Here is a 17,859-nt window from a genome sequence, read left to right as displayed (position 1 = left end):
CGCCCCTGAAGCGTCCCCTGCTTTATGGTCTGTTTGACTCTAAATGACCATAAAGTACTAAATGAACACCATGCTGCATTGAAGATGACTTGAAACCAGAGATGTAGACATGAACTCACGTTTACAATGTTTACTGACTTTAGTTTCTCCTCTGGTGCACAATTTATTATTATAATAAGGATTCAGTTCATGTAGATTGCCGTATTTATATTTTGTTGAGCGATGCTAAAGTCAGGCCCGATGTCGTCTTTAACATAAAATAATCAATGAACTCAAATCATAGACGTCGATACAATCTGTACTTATTTTTGCAACCGGAGGCTGGCGAGTTGAAGGAATGCAAGTTTAAAACTCTTCTGCATTGTCAGGAGGACGTTGCTGCTGGCTGTAACCACATTATCATGCTTTGATAAAGGATATCCAGCTACATACATATATGTATATTAGCAGCACATGTTGTCTGCAGATGAAGCGAGGCAGACATGTCTGTCCATCCAGAAGCACAGCATTAAGAGTGACAGGTGCCAGCACATTTCATCGAAGTAGAAACCCCGCTGGTGTAAATATGTCCTCTTTGACACCTTGCGGTCGTGTTGTTGCCTCGGTTCAGATCCCCCAAAGACGCTCTGTTTTTGTTGTTTTAAAGCAATCTGGCAGAGAGCGATGATAGCTTCCTGTTCAGCGGGACCATAACTCACCAGTCACCTTCACGGACTCGTGTATATTTTGACAACATTTGGATTTGTAGCCACAGTACCCCCTCTGTCAGTAAACAGCTCCATCCCATTACAGCCCTCTTTGGGTCCCCTCTTAAACAGGTTTTATGCAGTTTCTGAGCAAATTCACTTAGAGGTTGGCTCCAAATGGCTCTTTGGCGGTTTGCCCAGGATGTTGAGATGCAGGCGAAACCCTGCAGCATCCATCCAATAAGACATCAATGGAAATGTGAACAAGAAAAAAAGAGGCCAAAGCGGTTTCTTTGTCATCTTTTTAGCAAACAATTTCTAAAAGAGTCCTGCCCACATTTTACGCACTCCTGCAGTCCATTAGACATTCATCGTTTTAGAGATGAACCCATGCCACTTTTTCACTTTTGATACCGATATCTGGACTTTGTTATCGACCTCATGCAGGCGTTTCATTAATAATACGCTTTATGTCTCACTGTGCAGAAGCTGGGATCATTATTTTATGTTAAAGACGACATCGGGCCTGACTTTAGCATCGCTCAACAAAATATAAATAAATACGTTAATCTACATGAACTGAATCCTTATTATAATAATAAATCGTGCACAAGAGGAGAAACTAAAGTCAGTAAACATTGTAAACGTGAGTTCATGTCTACATCTCTGGTTTCAAGTCATCTTCAATACAGCATGGTGTTCATTTAGTACTTTATGGTCATTTAGAGTCAAACATAAAGCATCCTGAATCCCTCCAGTTGAATCCAATAGATCAGCTACAAATAAAGACTTTATTTATTCATTAATAACCAGATTGTGTCTTTTGTATTCTTCTCTACATTTTCTGAAAGAATAACAACAAAAACCCGTCGCTCCGACAAACAAAAACTTGCTCTGAATGAGCGAGCTTTTGTCAAAACTTTGATTCCTTTCCCTTTTTTTTCTTGCTTCAAGTTTCCAGGGTACAAAACCTGTCGCTTTCACTTCTAAACGTCGCTCCAATCCGCACCGAACTGTTAGATATTCACATATTCGCTTGTTCTTCCTCTCTTGACACGGCGTTACTCCTCCTGATCCTGCTCTTTATCCCCACCTCCTTCTCTTCCTCCTCCTCCTCCTCGCTGCTTCCCATTTTGCCTTTTTTTTTAAAGATGTGGAGGGAAATAGGCCATCTATTTTGAGGCCGCAATAATTTAGGAGGGGGGCTAATGTTTGCTGTGGTCTGGTGGGGGGGGGGGGGGGGGGGGGGGCAGATTTTAGACGTCCAATGGACTCTGCGTGTTGAGACCGGTGCAGCTGAACCCCGTCACACCCGCCCTCTATCTCTCCATCTCTCTCCATTGAGTCAGTGGTCCGGGCTTGCCAGAGGCTAGCATAATGGTTCCCAGTGTCTGGAGAGATTAAAGGCCAGAGCCACATTGTTCAAATGCCCCGAGATTAGTTTCCAAGGAGACGGGCCTCAGTTGCCATGAGAACATGGTGCCTGCCTGGGTTTTTTTTATTTTTTTTAGCCGAGCAGTTCTTTCCCTCAACAGTCCCTATCTGTTTCCACCCGTACTCACATTTACATCGCCTCTGTTGCGTTATCTGGAAGTTGTTTTTTGTGCGTGTGCAAGTTTCTGTTTTTCGGCGGCGGTCGAAAGAAACTTATCTCGGTCATCTGGAGTCTCTCTTTCCTGAGCCATCTGTCTGAGGGTAGGGCGTCTAAAGAGGCTCATGTGACATCATGTGAGCGCTCTAATTAGCCCCCAAATGAAAAACATAAGGCCGTTTAAAAAAAATAAAAAAACAAAAACACAATTTGCCGAATTCAGACGGATTGGCGGTTCAGCCACGCTCGCGCCGAGGCTCCTGGGACGTCGGTCGCTCGGCGACTTCGAATGTCTCCAAGTAGCAGCTCAAAGATCTCAACTTGCAAAGTTTTTTGCGCAGACATTTAAGGTTTACGGATGATGAATCCTAAAAGTCTTCATGATCCCCCCTGACCGTGTTCTTCTTCTTCTTCTTCTTCTTCTTCTTCTTCTTCTTCTTCTTCTTCTTCTTCTTCTTCCACCACGAGTTTGACATTTGTGGTTTTTCCGGTGGAAATGTCACGGCAGCTGGATTGCCACGTCGCCGCTGCGATGCGCGTGACGCTCGGCCGCGTTAGCTCTTCCGTGCAATCTGTCCCTGAATGGAAAATGCGTCCCGAAGATAAGAACAAAGAAGAAGAAAAAAAACCTTCACCCTTTTCTTACCTCCAATCTTCCCTCCGGGTCTCCGGTATCAGATCGATGCTCGCTTGCATTTGCTTAAAGTCAAACCGAATGATGTCAGCAGAAAGCGCTTTGAATGCAGGTCGCTGCTGCACGTGAACTCGGATGCATGCGCACGTACGTACAGGTGTTGTGCCGTGTCCGCCTGTCGCCTCTCTCTCCCTCCTGCCTAATAACCGTGTTCCTCTGGTCCTCCCAGCAGAGGCATGGCTCAGATGAGGAAGCTGGCATGCGGCGACGGCGTCCGGACGAACTCCCGGGTCGACCCGCCGGCCCCGCTGGTGTCGGCCCGGCAGGAGATCCTCACCAGCCTGGTGTCGGCCCTCGACTCGGTGGTACGTATGAGTGTCCCGGACCCGGCCTCTGCTCTTCACGGAGGTCTCGTTCTGTCGTGTCAAGATCATCAAGATTATCGACTCGCTATAAGTGGAAATCCATCCGGAAACGTGCTAATAAACAGCTGCGTTTCTTATTAATGTTAATGTGATGATGCATTTTAAATAGATGATACGAGTGTGAGAGTATCTTGTTCCTTCTGGTGCTGCAGCTCATGATTATTTATTATTATTGGTGTCTGACTTGACAAATGAGTTTCCCCGCTGGGGATTAATATAAGTTTTCTCCTCTATTTTGATTATTAATGAATCTGTAGATTGTCGGATGAAAAAAACTTTAATTTTAGCTGCATCACTTGAATGAAAGTAAGTTTATTATGAAGATATTTCACTTCAGAAATATTCCACTGACTCCATAATGTTTACTTCCTGTCAGCTGACGTCGTCACTTCCGTTCAGTTTGCCAAAAAACCAAGATGGCGACAAAAAAACCCTCAAACTTGAGTCTTCAAAAACGTCCACAAACCAAAAGACGTCACAACGACTGCGTCCGCTTCTTATATGCAGTCTGCGATGAAAACATAGCACCAACTAATCAATGACACACTTTGTTGTTAACTCTTATCGTAGTAATCGTTTTTTCAACTTTACCCGAGAGAATAAGACAGTAACTCAGTTTTCTTCATGAAGCTCCCTGCATCTTCCTCAGCGTTCACGGGAATGACCGGCGAGTAAACGGCGCTCCTCCTTTGTCTTGCAGTGCATGGCCATGTCCAAGCTCAACGCCGAGGTGGCGTGCGTCACCGTGCACGAGGACAGCGTGATCGCCGTCGGCACGGAAAAGGGCCGAGTGTTCCTCAACTCCAGGAGGGAAATCCAAACAGACTTCTACAAGTTTTGCCGTGAGTCCCGCTCTGCCAGCGATTCATCAGTCATCTCATGCCGCGACAACATTTTGCTGTGTTACGCTGTTTTTCGAAGCGTTGACCTTGTCAGAGGCTTAATTTAAAATTGCCAGATGTAGGGGTTAAAATCAGAGTGCTTAAAAAAAAAGCAGGGACCCAGGATTGAACCCTGTGGGACGCCACGTGTCAGTTCACTGAAAAGGCTCCGCTTTACTAATCTGCACACTTTCTGTGATTTATAAAGACTGAAAGACTTGTGGTCAAAAACAAAGATTTGAAAACCAGGCGTCCATCAACCGAGCAGCGTTGCTGCTTGTAAGTCAGACAGGAAACACAAACGTCAACGTTCATTACATTTGGGGTCACAGAGTCTCGGTCCGTCCTGGCTTTGACTTTGTTCGGACAAAAAGTAGTGCGGGAAGCTAAATGTAAAAATCATATTGCATCTGAGAATGTCCTTATTTGTTCCTAATGTTGATTGTGTTTGTGGCTTCGTCTCTTCAGGGGGGGCGTGTCTGCAGAACCCTCCATCAGCGAACGCCCAAACCAAAGACCAGGACGGCGAGGTCAGCAAACTGAGTCAGGACGGCGAGCTCGCCAAATCAAGAGCGCCGTCGGACGCTCAGTCCAACATCTTTGTTCTGAGGAAGATGGTGGAGGAAGTCTTCACTGTGCTCTACAGTAAGGACTCAGTCATTACCATGCCATGAACCTAAATATTATTTACAAATCAAGGTGCAATGTGTAAGACGCGGCCAGATTGTTAGATCTTTGTGAAGAGGTTACAGTCTTGACGTCTTCCTTACTGTTTAACCTCATGTAAGAAATATAAATATGTTCTCTCCAGTCATTAAATCGTACTTGGTGTCGTGCAGTTCCTTGGCTGAGTTGTGTTGCGGCTGCACATGTGATGAGGGCGTGCGCTGTGCATGCACAGGGTTGTCATTTTAACTGAATTCCTTTTTAATGGGATGCTGGAAAATGATCTGCACATGTGATGAAGAGAGCTGCTGAATGCACGGTGACGTTTCAGTGACAAGGACTTTTGGACCTGCTATTGACTTCCATTTGTATTTTATTGTTTTTACCCCCCGAAGAGGTTGAAGTGAATTGTGCAAAAACAACTTAACGTCCTTTTCAGAACAGCGTTGCAAACCCTTCAAAGTCCTCACGGTGCTCTTCTTGTGCACACTCGCAGGTGAGGCCGTGGGAAAGAGCAGCCTGGTGCCCGTGCCTTATGAGCGGATCCAGAAGGACCCCGGCTGCGTGGCGGCCCACGGCTTGCCCGAGGGCGTCGCCCTGAAGAAGCCCTCCGAGTACGACACCAAGACGCTGATGAAGATCCTGGAGCAGAGCCACCGCATCCAGTTCACCCTGAAGAGGTGAGTCTGGAGGGGGAAGACGTGGTTAGAGGCATCTCAGCGTCGCCCCTCATGCTCTGCAGAGATGGATCCTCATGAGTTATTGGTAGCAGCAGGGCTGCAGTGCGTTAGTGAGGGACAGAACCGGGATTTAATTCAAGCTGTGGAAAAACACTCTAAAAAAGGTTCAATCAGAGTCTCCTGAGACTCTGCTCAGAGACTCACGTCGATGAAGCTGAACTAGTGGGACTTGTTTGTTCTGGAGGTCAGCTCACCCCTCAGCTTACATAATAACTAACTAATTAACTAATAATAAACAGACCGGAGCGACAGGAGCTGGAATGTCATGCGGGGGCCGAGCCGGCTGAGACAGAAGTCTGATCATGTGTAGTTTACGTCGTGTTGGTGGGATGGAAATGTACTTTTGAGTCGTTTAGCCACAAGACAGAGCACAGTACGTTCAACCGATCCAACTTGAACACTTCATTGGAGCTTAATTTGAGCAGCTGAGCCTCTTTTTGACAGAAGGAACTTTCCCTCAAGAAACCAATTTAACCACAAAGGACAAGAGTCTGGTTGTCCTTCCTGAAAGTATAATAATAAATGTGTTTATATAAGAACAGAGTTTACAAAGTGCTCGTGTATAAACAGAGTTCATATGGTCATTTAGTTATAAATAATGAATCTGCTTTTAAAAGAAAGAGGCTCAAAATATCAGCAGCATACATACAGGCATCTATATAAATGTTTATTCTTTTAATCAAACTATTGTCTCTCATTCATTTGAGTCATTTAAGGTTTACTGTATGCTTTGAATCCTCATTGTTAGTTTAAATACTACATTTTATCACTTTTTACTGTTCACACACACATTTCACACAATGTTTGATCATGAACATTTGATTTAAAGTCATGGAAATCTAGTTAAAAGTCATGTAAATCTGTTTAAGTCATGTAAATCTGGTTAAGTCATGTAAATCTGGTTAAGTCATGGCACTCCACTGGTCAGAATGTGTGTGAACTCTGGTAAACTCTTTGATAAAAGAAGGAGGCGCTCTGATATTGATTTAGGAACCATTTTAGGAACGAGGGGAGAGCATTTCTCTTGGTCTGATAAAAGTAAAGTTAGGCTTTTGGGTCATCTTCCAGAATCAATAAAAAGACTGAACATAAAGAGAAAGATCTTGCAAGAGACGGAGAAAGTCTCCTGATTGATTCCCGGCGGATACGTCGTGACTTCTTAGCTATTTTTCTGAATGTTTTTCGGCCGTTTCGTTGTGAAAGCACAAATAAATAACCATGAAACCCTCCAACAGAGCGTGGAGCTGGGCGCTCTGCCGCTCCACTTCATGCATTACTATGCACATCGCTAAATACTGCGCGGCCGTAAACGTCGTCGCAGCGAGACAACACCGAGGTTTATTTTTTCCCAACGTGTTGTTTTTAGATGAAACGGGCGGACGCACTGAACCGCAGAGCAAGTGTTTCCCTTGAAGCCACCGGCACCGCCAGGGAAACACAGAGCTGAAGGAACCTTTAGGTCCATGAAAGTAGCCCCAGGACTGAAATGATCAGGAACCTCTTGGTGGAAAAGCAGCTTTATTGGCTTCCTTCAAACATTCTACTTTTTCCAAGTCTTTTTGTTGACTTCTCTCTTTTTGAGCTTCACGGTTGTTTGAGAAAGAAAGTTTTATAAACTGTTTGAAAATGCAGAGAGACTCAAACGTCTGTTGGACGCTGGAAGGACAAAACTAGAGGTGGAGAGAAACAAAGTGAATGAAGAGAAAGGTGAAGAGTTGAAACGCCAACTACACACATCATCAGATTTAATTTAGCTTTTCATAACTTATTGACAAGTTCCTAGCTGTTCTTGAAATGTCCTGGGACATGAACCCCAGAGGACAACCCTTTCCAACGCAGCTCAATATTAATGTTTTCCTTATTTGTTAGTGCGTGACTCGTTGGTCCATCAGGTTAAAAACCTTTAAAAAAGCAAAAGTTATACAAGAAATTAAAATAAACTTCAAACAGATGAATTGTCACAGTACCGGTGGCTTCTTTGGTCTTTGGGCTGAAATGTTTGCAGGTGTTCCAACTTAATTACTTAAAAGTAATAAGCAGCCTTGCAGTGGTGCATTATGGGACGTGTAGTTTTTTTTAAGGCAAAGTCAAGCGAGCTCATCTGATGAGGAACTGAAATTCACTAGAAACAGCAAAATTGGAGCGTTCCACCGTATTGTCTTGACGCTTATTCTCAAAGTTATCAAGGGAATAAAGTTCAAAAGGTCCTTTTTTAAAGAGTTAAGATATTTTTAAATGTCATGTGCACATATAACAAAGTTACTTGTACAATGAGAAGCTTGTTTTGTTGTCCTTCTACAAACCAAATTACAATAAAAGGTAAAAAATAATGAATGAAAATAAGGTACAAGATATAGTAGAGGTGGCACAAGAATGTGATGACAGTATTGCATAAACACTGAATGAAGTGCAATATGGTGTGTGTGTGTGTGTGTGTGTGTGTGTGTGTGTGTGTGTGTGTGTGTGTGTGTGTGTGTGTGTGTGTGTGTGTGTGTGTGTGTGTGTGTGTGTGTGTGTGTGTGTGTGTGAGCTGTTCACCAGCCCGATGGCCTGCGGGTAGAGACTTTGTCAGTCTCGTAGTTCTGGACTTCAAAAAAAGGAAGTAAAAAGGCGCCGTTGCTGCAGTAAATAAGCCGAGAGGCACTTGGCAAGTTCACAAACAAGAAGCTCGACGTCAAGCCGTGACCGTGCGACCCCTCCGAATGACTTCCCCTCTCGGTTTTGTTCTCTGCGTTTTCAGGCCAGCAGAAGATTCCCCTCGAGAAGCCAAGCCCAGCACCGATGTCAATCACAACTCTTCCACCGGCGCCATGACGCCCGGCAGCCACGGCGGCGCGGGGAAGAGCGGCGGCGCCCAGGCGGTCACGTCGTCGAGTCCCGCCGCTTCCAGCAACTCGGTCCTGTCCAACTTCCTGTACGGCATGCCCATGTCCTCCAAACCCCACCCGGACTGCAAGCTGGACTTCAAGCCCATGTCCCTCCTCAACCTGGGCAAGGACCGACTGGCCAACTGGACGGCGGGCATCGACAAGATGAGCTCGTCCGTCAAGGACTGTCAGAGCAACGGTAGGATGTGTGATGCATGAGGGTTTTATTTCCCACAATCACGGCATTAACAGTTGATCGTCGGTTATCCGTAAACCAGCTCGGCAGATGAAGCCTGCAGATCTTTCGCCCCAACATGCTGATCTGCAAGCTTCATCTGCCGAGCTGATCAGAAGATCACGTCGGGGTCGCCAATGTACGAGCGCGGAAACAAACAAAGATGCAGGTGTTCCCATTTATTTCCATCCACAAACACATAACACACATTCCCTTCGTGGTGAATTCGGTCCTTTTTGTCCCCTTACAGGATGCTTTTGAAAAGATTCCTTCTGTGAGGATGTAGAAATTCAAGATTGACACAACATTCACAACCACGAGCGTAATGATAATGAAATGTAAATGAGATACACGACCAAAATGTAGTTCAGACTAAGTGCTTCGTCCTGCGCCTCCGGTGTGCCCTAGAAAAGTGGTTTGCAGCGTCCTTTGAAGTCTGTATATTATACGAATTATCATTTTACCCAAAGCAGCACTTTGCTTTTGTAGCACATTTCCTTGTTGTGCACATGTTCGAGGAGGCATCTTGTGTGTGGATCCACATCAGCTCGTCTTTTTCCCTTAAGCTCCTCCTCCCGAGGCTCAGCCCCCGTCAACCTATGAAGGAAGCTTCAGTGGTTTGGGGTCAGAACGATGCTCCCACTTTGCCCTCACTCATGATCAAGACCCTTCCAGGTTGGGAAGTGACTCGTTTACAACCTGGCAGGGTGCAATCCCCTTCATCCTCCAGCAGAGAACCAAGGCCTCCCACTCGGAGGTGTTGACTCTCATCCGAGCCGCCGAGTGTCTGAAGGTCACGCACAGAACCACATCGTCTGCAAAGAGTCGAAGTCACAGCTCTAAAATGTAGAAAAAACACTGCAAACAAAACCAACACAATCAACACAGTTAACTTGATCATTTCATCATGTGCGTCTGGATGCTGAGGGAACCTCTCTGGCTGAAGTAAAGTGACCTGGACCGAGCGTCTTTTTGTATTTTCAGATGAGACAACGCGACTACCTGGTGAGCCGGGTCAGAGCCCTCCTGGCATCCACATCTCCAAGAGGCTGCTCTTCTCCATAGTGCATGAAAAATCAGGTAAGAGTGAACCCAGAAGATGGACCGTCGCTATTTTAAAGTGCAGGACGCAGGTTTATTGGTCAGTTGGGACATCTTTAGAGCAAGTTCACGTCTTTGGTTTCAGCCAGCAGTTGTGTTTTTGTATTATTAACTAAGTCAGAAGTATTGACTTGCTTTGGACGTCGTCTCTAATGAGCAGCGTGGAAACGATTTGAACTGCACAAACCTCAACGTGCTCAATATCTCCATCACATTTTACTCTTAATTAGCTTTCAAGTTAAATGTCAGTTCTTCTCGTTATTTTTATTTTGGACGGTTATTCAGGAACTTTATATTTACAGACGTAGACGGGTATCAATCTTCTGATCGATCTCTCCGTGAGAAAGCCAATAAATGGTTTGCAAAATGTGGAATTATTCCTTTTTAGAAAGTATGTTTTTTAAACCCGTTTTAATGAGATTCTTCTCTATCATCGGTGTATTATGAATCACAAATTGTACCTATTTATTACCTCATGCAACTGTTAGTAAGATGTTCACGGTAGTTAATAAGCTGTGACGCCAACATGGAGAATTGAGAGATTTAGCTCAAAGATTTGCAAAGTCTTGATCACAGTTCTTCACTTTTTTGCTCTCAAATATCAACAACGGGATCAGCCTCCACAATATATAATACCTGGTCACAAATTAATATTCTAAATGACGACAGAGGTTCAAATCTGCCGTCCCAGAGGAGGGTTTTTGTGCATGTTGTCGTTCCCTGTGTTCTCCTTCGGATCAGCAGGCTCATGCTGAAAGCCAAGCATTGTTTACTGAACAAAGGCTAAACTACACTAAACCTCGACCATTAAGGGCTCAGCTACTTCCATGTCAAGAGTAATCCCGTTAAGAAGATTGCACTTATTTCCCAAGTTGACATTGAGTAGATGGCGAAAGATTAATTTCAGCTGGCAGTGAAATCTCATTTGAATGCGAAAAGCCCTTAAACTTGAACAAAAGAAGCAGCTTATTTTCCGTTTCCTTGTGTTTTTAAAAGCATTTTTTCTTTGCAGAAAAATGGGACTCTTTCATTCGGGAAACTGAGGACATCAACACGTTGAGGGAATGCGTTCAGATCTTGTTCAACAGCAGATACGGTGAGCGTCTCCCCTTGCATTTCTTATTTTATTTGGGAGGGGGCGCCTCGATATCGCAGTCGGGCTGCGTGTTCCTCTGAAGGTATCCCTGCCTCCTCCAGCTAAACGTTCACGCTCGGCGATGATGGCGTGCGTATCTCTGGGTGTTGATGGATTGGGGTCAGTGCTTTGGTTTGATCATCTCCTCCTCGGTGATTCACAGGACGGGTGTTTTTGTGCACGCCGTTAATTCCCGCCGAAAAAAGAAAACGAGCTCGACGAGAGATTACAAGTTCCCCGAAATATTTGCATCCTTTTTTTTTCGCCGCTTGTTTTGAAATTGTTTTTAAAAAAGAAGTCGTGTTCTTGTCGCTGCGAATTCAAGCCCAACGTTTCAGGCTCGTGGGATTCCGCTTTCCAGATTTTCTTTATCCGAGCCCGCGGCACCGATTATCATTCCCTTAAAGTTTTAATTCCTCATTTAGCCGGAATTATCTTCACTTCTGTAAACCTTTACATGAGTGTGTGTGTGTGCGTCCCACTGGAGGCTGCTTCTCCTCATGCAAATTTAACGTTTGCTGAGCTACAAATGTTTAAAAGAGGAAAAACCCAACTATAACTTGGAATTTAATTGAATATCTAAGTGATATTCTTTCAGTAAAAAAGAGAAACAAACCCTCGTTGCTTGTTGTTGTCCCGCCTGCAGCCGAGGCCCTAGGTCTCGATCACATGGTGCCCGTCCCCTACCGGAAAATCGCCTGCGACCCCGGGGCCGTGGAGATCATCGGCATCCCGGACCAGATCCCCTTCAAGAGACCCTGCACCTACGGCGTTCCCAAGCTTAAGCGCATCCTGGACGAGCGCCACGGGATCCGCTTCATCGTCAAACGGTAAACCGAAGCTTTTTAATATCTGTTGCGTCCCCTTTTTTCCATCCAGGGGACGAACGAGCGACGGCAAAAGGATGAGTGAACGAAAGTCCAAAGCAATGTTTATTCAAACTAGACGTGAAAAAGGTTCTCTATGAAGTAGCGGAGGTTAGGACAGTTGTGGTCGAGCCAAACAAATAGAAACCAGGAAAACAAAACTCTTCCTGACTCACTAGGAAAACAAAGGAAAACAAACAAAATGGCTTCTTAAGCTTCTCTAAAAATGATCGACCAAAACTACAGAGGGAGCGCCGACCCATGACCTCATGTTCTGGACACAAATGTACAGGTTACCTGTGCATGGTATGAAAGAAAGACCGCCCCCGAACTCTTCTGGCGTCCTTCTTTTTAAAATGGCCGCCACTCCGCTGATTGGCCTTCGATGGTGGCGACAACTTAACATATTGGAACACAAGAAGGCTATTTTTAGTCAGCGTGATGCACTTTTTTTGGGATTGAATCAAAGGATCGTCGGCCACAAACGGTCTGGAATCGCCTCTGAGACTTTTATTTATAGAGATTGTTCATAAGCAGCCGCGAGGCGAGCCAGCGTATACCATCTGCACGCTGCGTCCCGCTGACTGGGAAACGTTTCCATTCATGTCCCAAATGTTTCCCCCACCTCCCCGCCACCTCTCCTCTCCAGCATATTGCGGCGCTCTTCCATCCGTTTGCTTGAGCTGACTTTAAATGAGCCTCCGTCGTAGATAACGCATCTTCTTTTCCCGATCCTGCAGGCGGCTCATTAGCGGTAATAGAATTAGGGAAAGATTGAAAATGTGATTTCGATTTTCGGAGTTGCATCCCCTATTCCCATTGTCATCGAGAGATATTCCCACATGCAGGTTCCCCATGTTCTGTTTTTTGGGCGCACGTTCTTTGTTGACAGACTTTTGTTCAATTATAACCAAACTGATAGTTAATTATAACGGTTGGCGGCTTCCACCGGAACCTCATTTGAAGCCGCCACCGCCGCCTCGCTGGTAATTATGCACAGATGATATCACTGGTAATAACCACCGCATTTTAAATTCATGTTATGAGCAGTTCAGTTTCAAAATGACAGAGCGACGCTCACTGGGGCGTTTTGTTTGGTCCGAAGTGAGTTATCTTGACGGCTAATGTGGGACAGATACTCATGACCACAAACCAACGAACCGGCATGATTTTGGTCGTTTCATGGCTTTTGATGAAGTGACATCATCCTCAGTTTAGAGTGAAATGAAAGCTCCAACGTGCCGTCAAGGCATGCGGGGGTGACGCTGTTTCTTATTGTCAACAAATCCCATAAAGAAACCCACCAAGGAACACGTTTCATTTCAGTTTGCAGAGAGCAAATGAGCAAAAAGGTCAATTAACAGAAGAGGAAACACAGACTGCGGCCAGAGGGAATACTCGCCTCTGCGTTTGTCTCCACGTGTTCGGATCACGTCGGGGTCACCAATGTTCTTACATCGGTGACCCCGACGTGATCTGAACGAGCACCTTTCTAATCAGCTCGGCAGATGAAGCTTGCAGATCGTGTTGCAGGCTAAACAAGTCTTCTGCTATGTTGAACGCACAGAAAATATGTTTTCTATTGGCTTGAAAAAAATATTAATTCAGACGTCTTGGAAAAAAGCCAGCCAGCCTCCCCGAGAAGATCAGTGGGATTTATGATCTTGGCGAAGCGGTCTGAGGGGTCGTTTCATGCTCTGACATGTCAGCAACTCACTTGACCCGCTCTCGACACACACAGTTCTTTACCACACTGTGTGTGTGTGTGTGTGTGTGCCGCGTCATCGCCATTCATATCTTTACAACCATGTGTTAATAATTCAATTATATCCTCAATATTGCTCTCAGGCTGATAATTTAACTTGAAAATGTACTTCTTTTTTCTTCTTCTTCTTCTTAATGCATGTTTACAAAGTCGTGACATCATATTGACCTTTTTATTTATTTATTTATTTGATACTCAAGCAGCCTCACGAATAAACGGCTCATTAATTCCCCCAAAATGTCTCGTCATTGATAGTTTTCTTGGCAGAAGACACTCAGAAGAGAGTAAACAGTGGATTCTCGTGGGACTATTTTCAGCGGCGCATTAATCCACATCGGGTGCTGTGGCGGTCCCTCGCAGCAGGCGGGCGGCGTACGCTGGATTAAACCACAGCGCCTTCGTGTTTATCGTAACGAAAGAAACTCCTGAGGCCCAGAAGGAGGAGACGGACCGACTGAGGCTCCTTTCATGGTGACAACAGGAACAGTGTACAGACACAACGAGGCCTTTTCTGTAGCGCCACCTTCAGACCAAACGCTTCACCCACTAGTTCCTCAACGTGGTTTATGAGCTTTGTTCTGCACACCAGCGAGTCTTGACCCCGATACGCAATCAGGACATTTAGTTAATAATATATAGAGAGGAAAGTATGGAAGCCCATTTCCGCCCAAAAAAAGAAAAAGTAATGATTATGAGATAAAAAGTCATAATTTTGAGATAAAAAGTCATTATTATGAGATAAAAAATATATAATTATGAGATGAAGTCATAATTATGGAATAAAAAGTCATTATTATGAGATGAAAAGTCATTATTATTAAATAAAAAGTAATTATTATGAGATACAAAGTCATTATTATGAGATAATAAAGTCATAATTAGAGATTAAAAAATCACAATTATGAGATACAAAGTCATTATTGTGAGATACAAAGTCATGATTGTGAGATAACTCATAATTCTGAGTTGGTAACTCGTTGTCTTCACGTCTCTTCATCCTCTTGCGGCCTACAAACACTCAGACGTCTGATCTCCTTCAGACGGTTCAGAGGTCGGATCTTTAATCTCAAACGGTTTCATCTGCTGAATGTAAACGTGAGTTGAAGGAGCGCCTGAAGCTTCATTAGCATCCCAGCAGGAAGGCAGAGGGACGGTGATTGTGAGCCAGCGGGGGAAGCCACTCGGTTACTTTTGTTTGCCTGGCGCTGGTTGTTTAAAGAGCAGTAGGAGCCGTTAATGACGTCTTCCTCCACATGCGCGGTGATTTGCATCATGAGGTTTTGCCCCCGAGAGCCGAGCCTCTCTTTGAACTCGCTGACTAACGGCCTTTTTTCCTCCTTCTCCTTTTTTATGTTGCAGAATGTTTGATGAAAGGATTTTCACTGGTAAGATTACTTTCTTTTCTTCCTCTTCTCACGCTTATGAGCTGTGATTTTGAGTTTATTAATGAAACGCTTCTCACGCCACTTCCTCTCATTAGAAAACACAGGGAGGAGAGATTTTAATTAGTTATATAGTTTATGATAGTTTGTAACTCTTTTCTAGGCTTAATGTCACGTCGTTGTATCTCCACGAGCGATGTTCTGATCTCCTGATATTGATTACCATCCCTGAATATGCAGATCCAGAATACCGATACCAGTGAACTAAAATAGTTAATTCCATCTTTAATATTTTTGTATTGCTGTAAAAACATCTCAGTCGAGAAACATGATTTATTCAAACGTCTAGCTGAAATGTTTTTATTATTTCATTTTAATAATATATATAATTTTAATATATATATATATATTATGCTTTTATAATATTTTTTTTAAATATTGTATTTATATTTTTTTAATGTTTAACTTTTTTATTTTATTTATGTTAATAATGAATTATTTAATGTTTTATATGTTTTATAATTTATATATTTTAAAATATGTTTTTTTTAATCAACTTTCTATTTTTGGATTTTTTAAATATAATATAAATATTTCTATAGTATGTTATTATGTTGTTTTCTTTTACATTCAAACACATTATGAAAATACAATTAAAGCGGCGTTCTTGAGTATTTATTTACAGAATCTCTCCTGTCGAGTGTAAATTCACATATTTACCAGCCTGCAGATGTTACTCAGCGTTTTGTTCACCTCCCTGTTGTCTTGTTTCCCGTTGTGCGAAGCCGCCGGCAAGATCGCGAGGGAGGAGGGCAAGCAGGACCCAGGCTCCACGCCCGACGACGGCTTCCTGGACAATTTGAGCATCCCGCCCACGGCGGCCGAGCCGGTCAGCAATCCTCACAGCAGCAGGTCAGAGCGCCGCCCGCGCACACGCTCGGGTTGTCGAGCTGCGAGATGTGAGACGCACAAACTGTATCACACTCAGAAATGGCTTTACTCCTAGTGTGGGGCTGAATGAAGCTGTTTATATATATATATACAGAGAGAGAGAGAGAGAGAGAGAGAGAAAGAGAGAGAGAGAGAGAGAGAGAGAGAGAGAGAGAGAGAGAGAGAGAGAGAGAGAGAGAGAGAGAGAGAGAGAGAGAGAGAGAGAGAGAGAGAGAGAGAGAGAGAGAGAGAGAGAGGAGTCGCCACCTGGTGGTCAGGAGAGAGAATGCAGCTTTAACACATGAAGCATAGACTTCGATACAACCAGAGGAGTCGCCCCCTGGTGGTCAGGAGAGAGAATGCAGCTTTAACATATGAAACATTGACTTCTATACAACCAGAGGAGTCTCCCCCTGGTGGTCAGGAGAGAGAATGCAGCTTTAACACATGAAGCATAAACTTCTATACAACCAGAGGAGTCGCCCCCTGGTGGTCAGGAGAGAGAATGCAGCTTTAACACATGAAGCATAGACTTCTATACAACCAGAGGAGTCACCCCCTGGTGGTCAGGAGAGAGAATGCAGCTTTAACACATGAAGCATAGACTTCTATACAACCAGAGGAGTCACCCCCTGGTGGTCAGGAGAGAGAATGCAGCTTTAACACATGAAGCATAGACTTCTATACAACCAGAGGAGTCTTCTTTAAGAGCTCGCGGTAACAGGCTGAATGTGTAAATGGTCATTTTAGGGGTGAAGTGTTGCTTTGTGTATGTTTCATGAACCAGTTCTCCTGAGTGTTCTTGTTTAATCTCACAGATCAGCGAGTGCATGCGTGAGTCCCTTCGCTGACTGTGAAGCAGGTATGTGCAAATAAAAGCAGTTCTGCATCATAAAAACCTTTTTGTTCATATTCATTTTCATTTGATGCATCAAAAGATTCAAGCCCCGAAGTGTCACGTTCAAGGTTTGAAGCAATGCTCGTGGTCTCTGGAGACAATGTGCCGTCATGCTTCTGCAGTTCAAACTCACTCTGTCACCTGCTTTCACGTCTGAGTCTGTTTAACATCAAACTCTCATCCGGAGCGTTCCATCCCTCAGGTCCCTCAGGAGATTGCATTCCTTTGAAAAGGATTAAAACGGAGCCTCCGGATGGCGACATCATTCAGGTCACCGTGCCAGGTGAGTGTGCACCAGGTCCTTTTGGTTCAGGCTCCGGGTCGTTGTTGAGAACCTGGAAAAGTCATGGAGTTTTAAAATAGGTATGATGTTCATTTACGCTGAGTTTTAAATAATTCATCTGCTTTGAAAAGTCATGGAAATTTGGAAAAATATAAGTGATGGAAATTTGGTTAAAATTATTGAAATTTGGTAAAAAGTCATGAAAATTTGGAAAAAAAGAAATTATGGAAATTTGGTCAAAATTTCTGAAATTTTGTAAAAAATAAAAAAAGTCATGGAAATTTGGAAAAAAAAAATAAGTTATAGAAATTTGGTCAAAATTTCTGAAATTTTGCCAAAAAATAAAAATAAGTCATGGAAATGTGCAAAAACGAAGTTATGGAAATTTGGTTAAAATTATGGAAATTTTGTAAAAAAAAAAAAAAAAAAAAGTCAGGGAAATTCGGAAAAAAAGAAGTTATGGAAATTTGGTTAAAATTTTGGAAATTTGGAGAAAAAAAAAAGTGAGGGAAATTTGGAAAAACGAAGTTATGGAAATTTGGTTAAACTTATGGAAATTTTACAACAAAAAAAAAAGTCATGGAAATTTGGTAAAAAAAAAAAAAAAAGTCATGGAAATTTGGAAAAAAATTCTGAAATTTTGTAAAAATAAAAAAAAAGTCATGGAAATTTGGAAAAACGAAGTTATGGAAATTTGGTTAAACTTATGGAAATTTTACAACAAAAAAAAAAGTCATGGAAATTTGGAAAAAAATTCTGAAATTTTGTAAAAAT

General features: G+C 43.5%; 1 protein-coding gene across 2 annotated transcripts in view; it reads left to right on the top strand.

The window, feature by feature from the left end:
- Positions 1-17,859, top strand: part of gtf2ird1 (GTF2I repeat domain containing 1) — a 29,174-nt gene that overhangs the window by 3,003 nt on the left and 8,312 nt on the right. Inside the window, exons 2-13 of one of the 2 annotated variants that reach the window (XM_068579695.1) lie at positions 3,144-3,276; positions 4,037-4,178; positions 4,686-4,862; positions 5,380-5,563; positions 8,364-8,689; positions 9,710-9,805; positions 10,839-10,922; positions 11,608-11,791; positions 14,952-14,977; positions 15,760-15,886; positions 16,723-16,766; positions 17,005-17,085. In XM_068579695.1, coding sequence (XP_068435796.1) covers positions 3,148-3,276; positions 4,037-4,178; positions 4,686-4,862; positions 5,380-5,563; positions 8,364-8,689; positions 9,710-9,805; positions 10,839-10,922; positions 11,608-11,791; positions 14,952-14,977; positions 15,760-15,886; positions 16,723-16,766; positions 17,005-17,085 — 1,600 coding nt within the window. In that variant the 5' untranslated portion in view covers positions 3,144-3,147. Of the gene's footprint in view, positions 1-3,140; positions 3,277-4,036; positions 4,179-4,685; positions 4,863-5,379; positions 5,564-8,363; positions 8,690-9,709; positions 9,806-10,838; positions 10,923-11,607; positions 11,792-14,951; positions 14,978-15,759; positions 15,887-16,722; positions 16,767-17,004; positions 17,086-17,859 lie in introns of both variants that reach the window. The other variant, XM_068579694.1, reaches the window with a different exon arrangement.

Source organism: Clinocottus analis, unplaced genomic scaffold, assembly GCF_023055335.1.
Source record: "Clinocottus analis isolate CAN_PGR_092001 unplaced genomic scaffold, fCliAna1.0.p SCAF_17, whole genome shotgun sequence".
NCBI classification, from domain to species: Eukaryota; Metazoa; Chordata; class Actinopteri; order Perciformes; family Cottidae; genus Clinocottus; species Clinocottus analis.
Note: the sequence above shows the minus strand (reverse complement) of the source record. Positions and strands in the feature narration are given on the sequence as shown.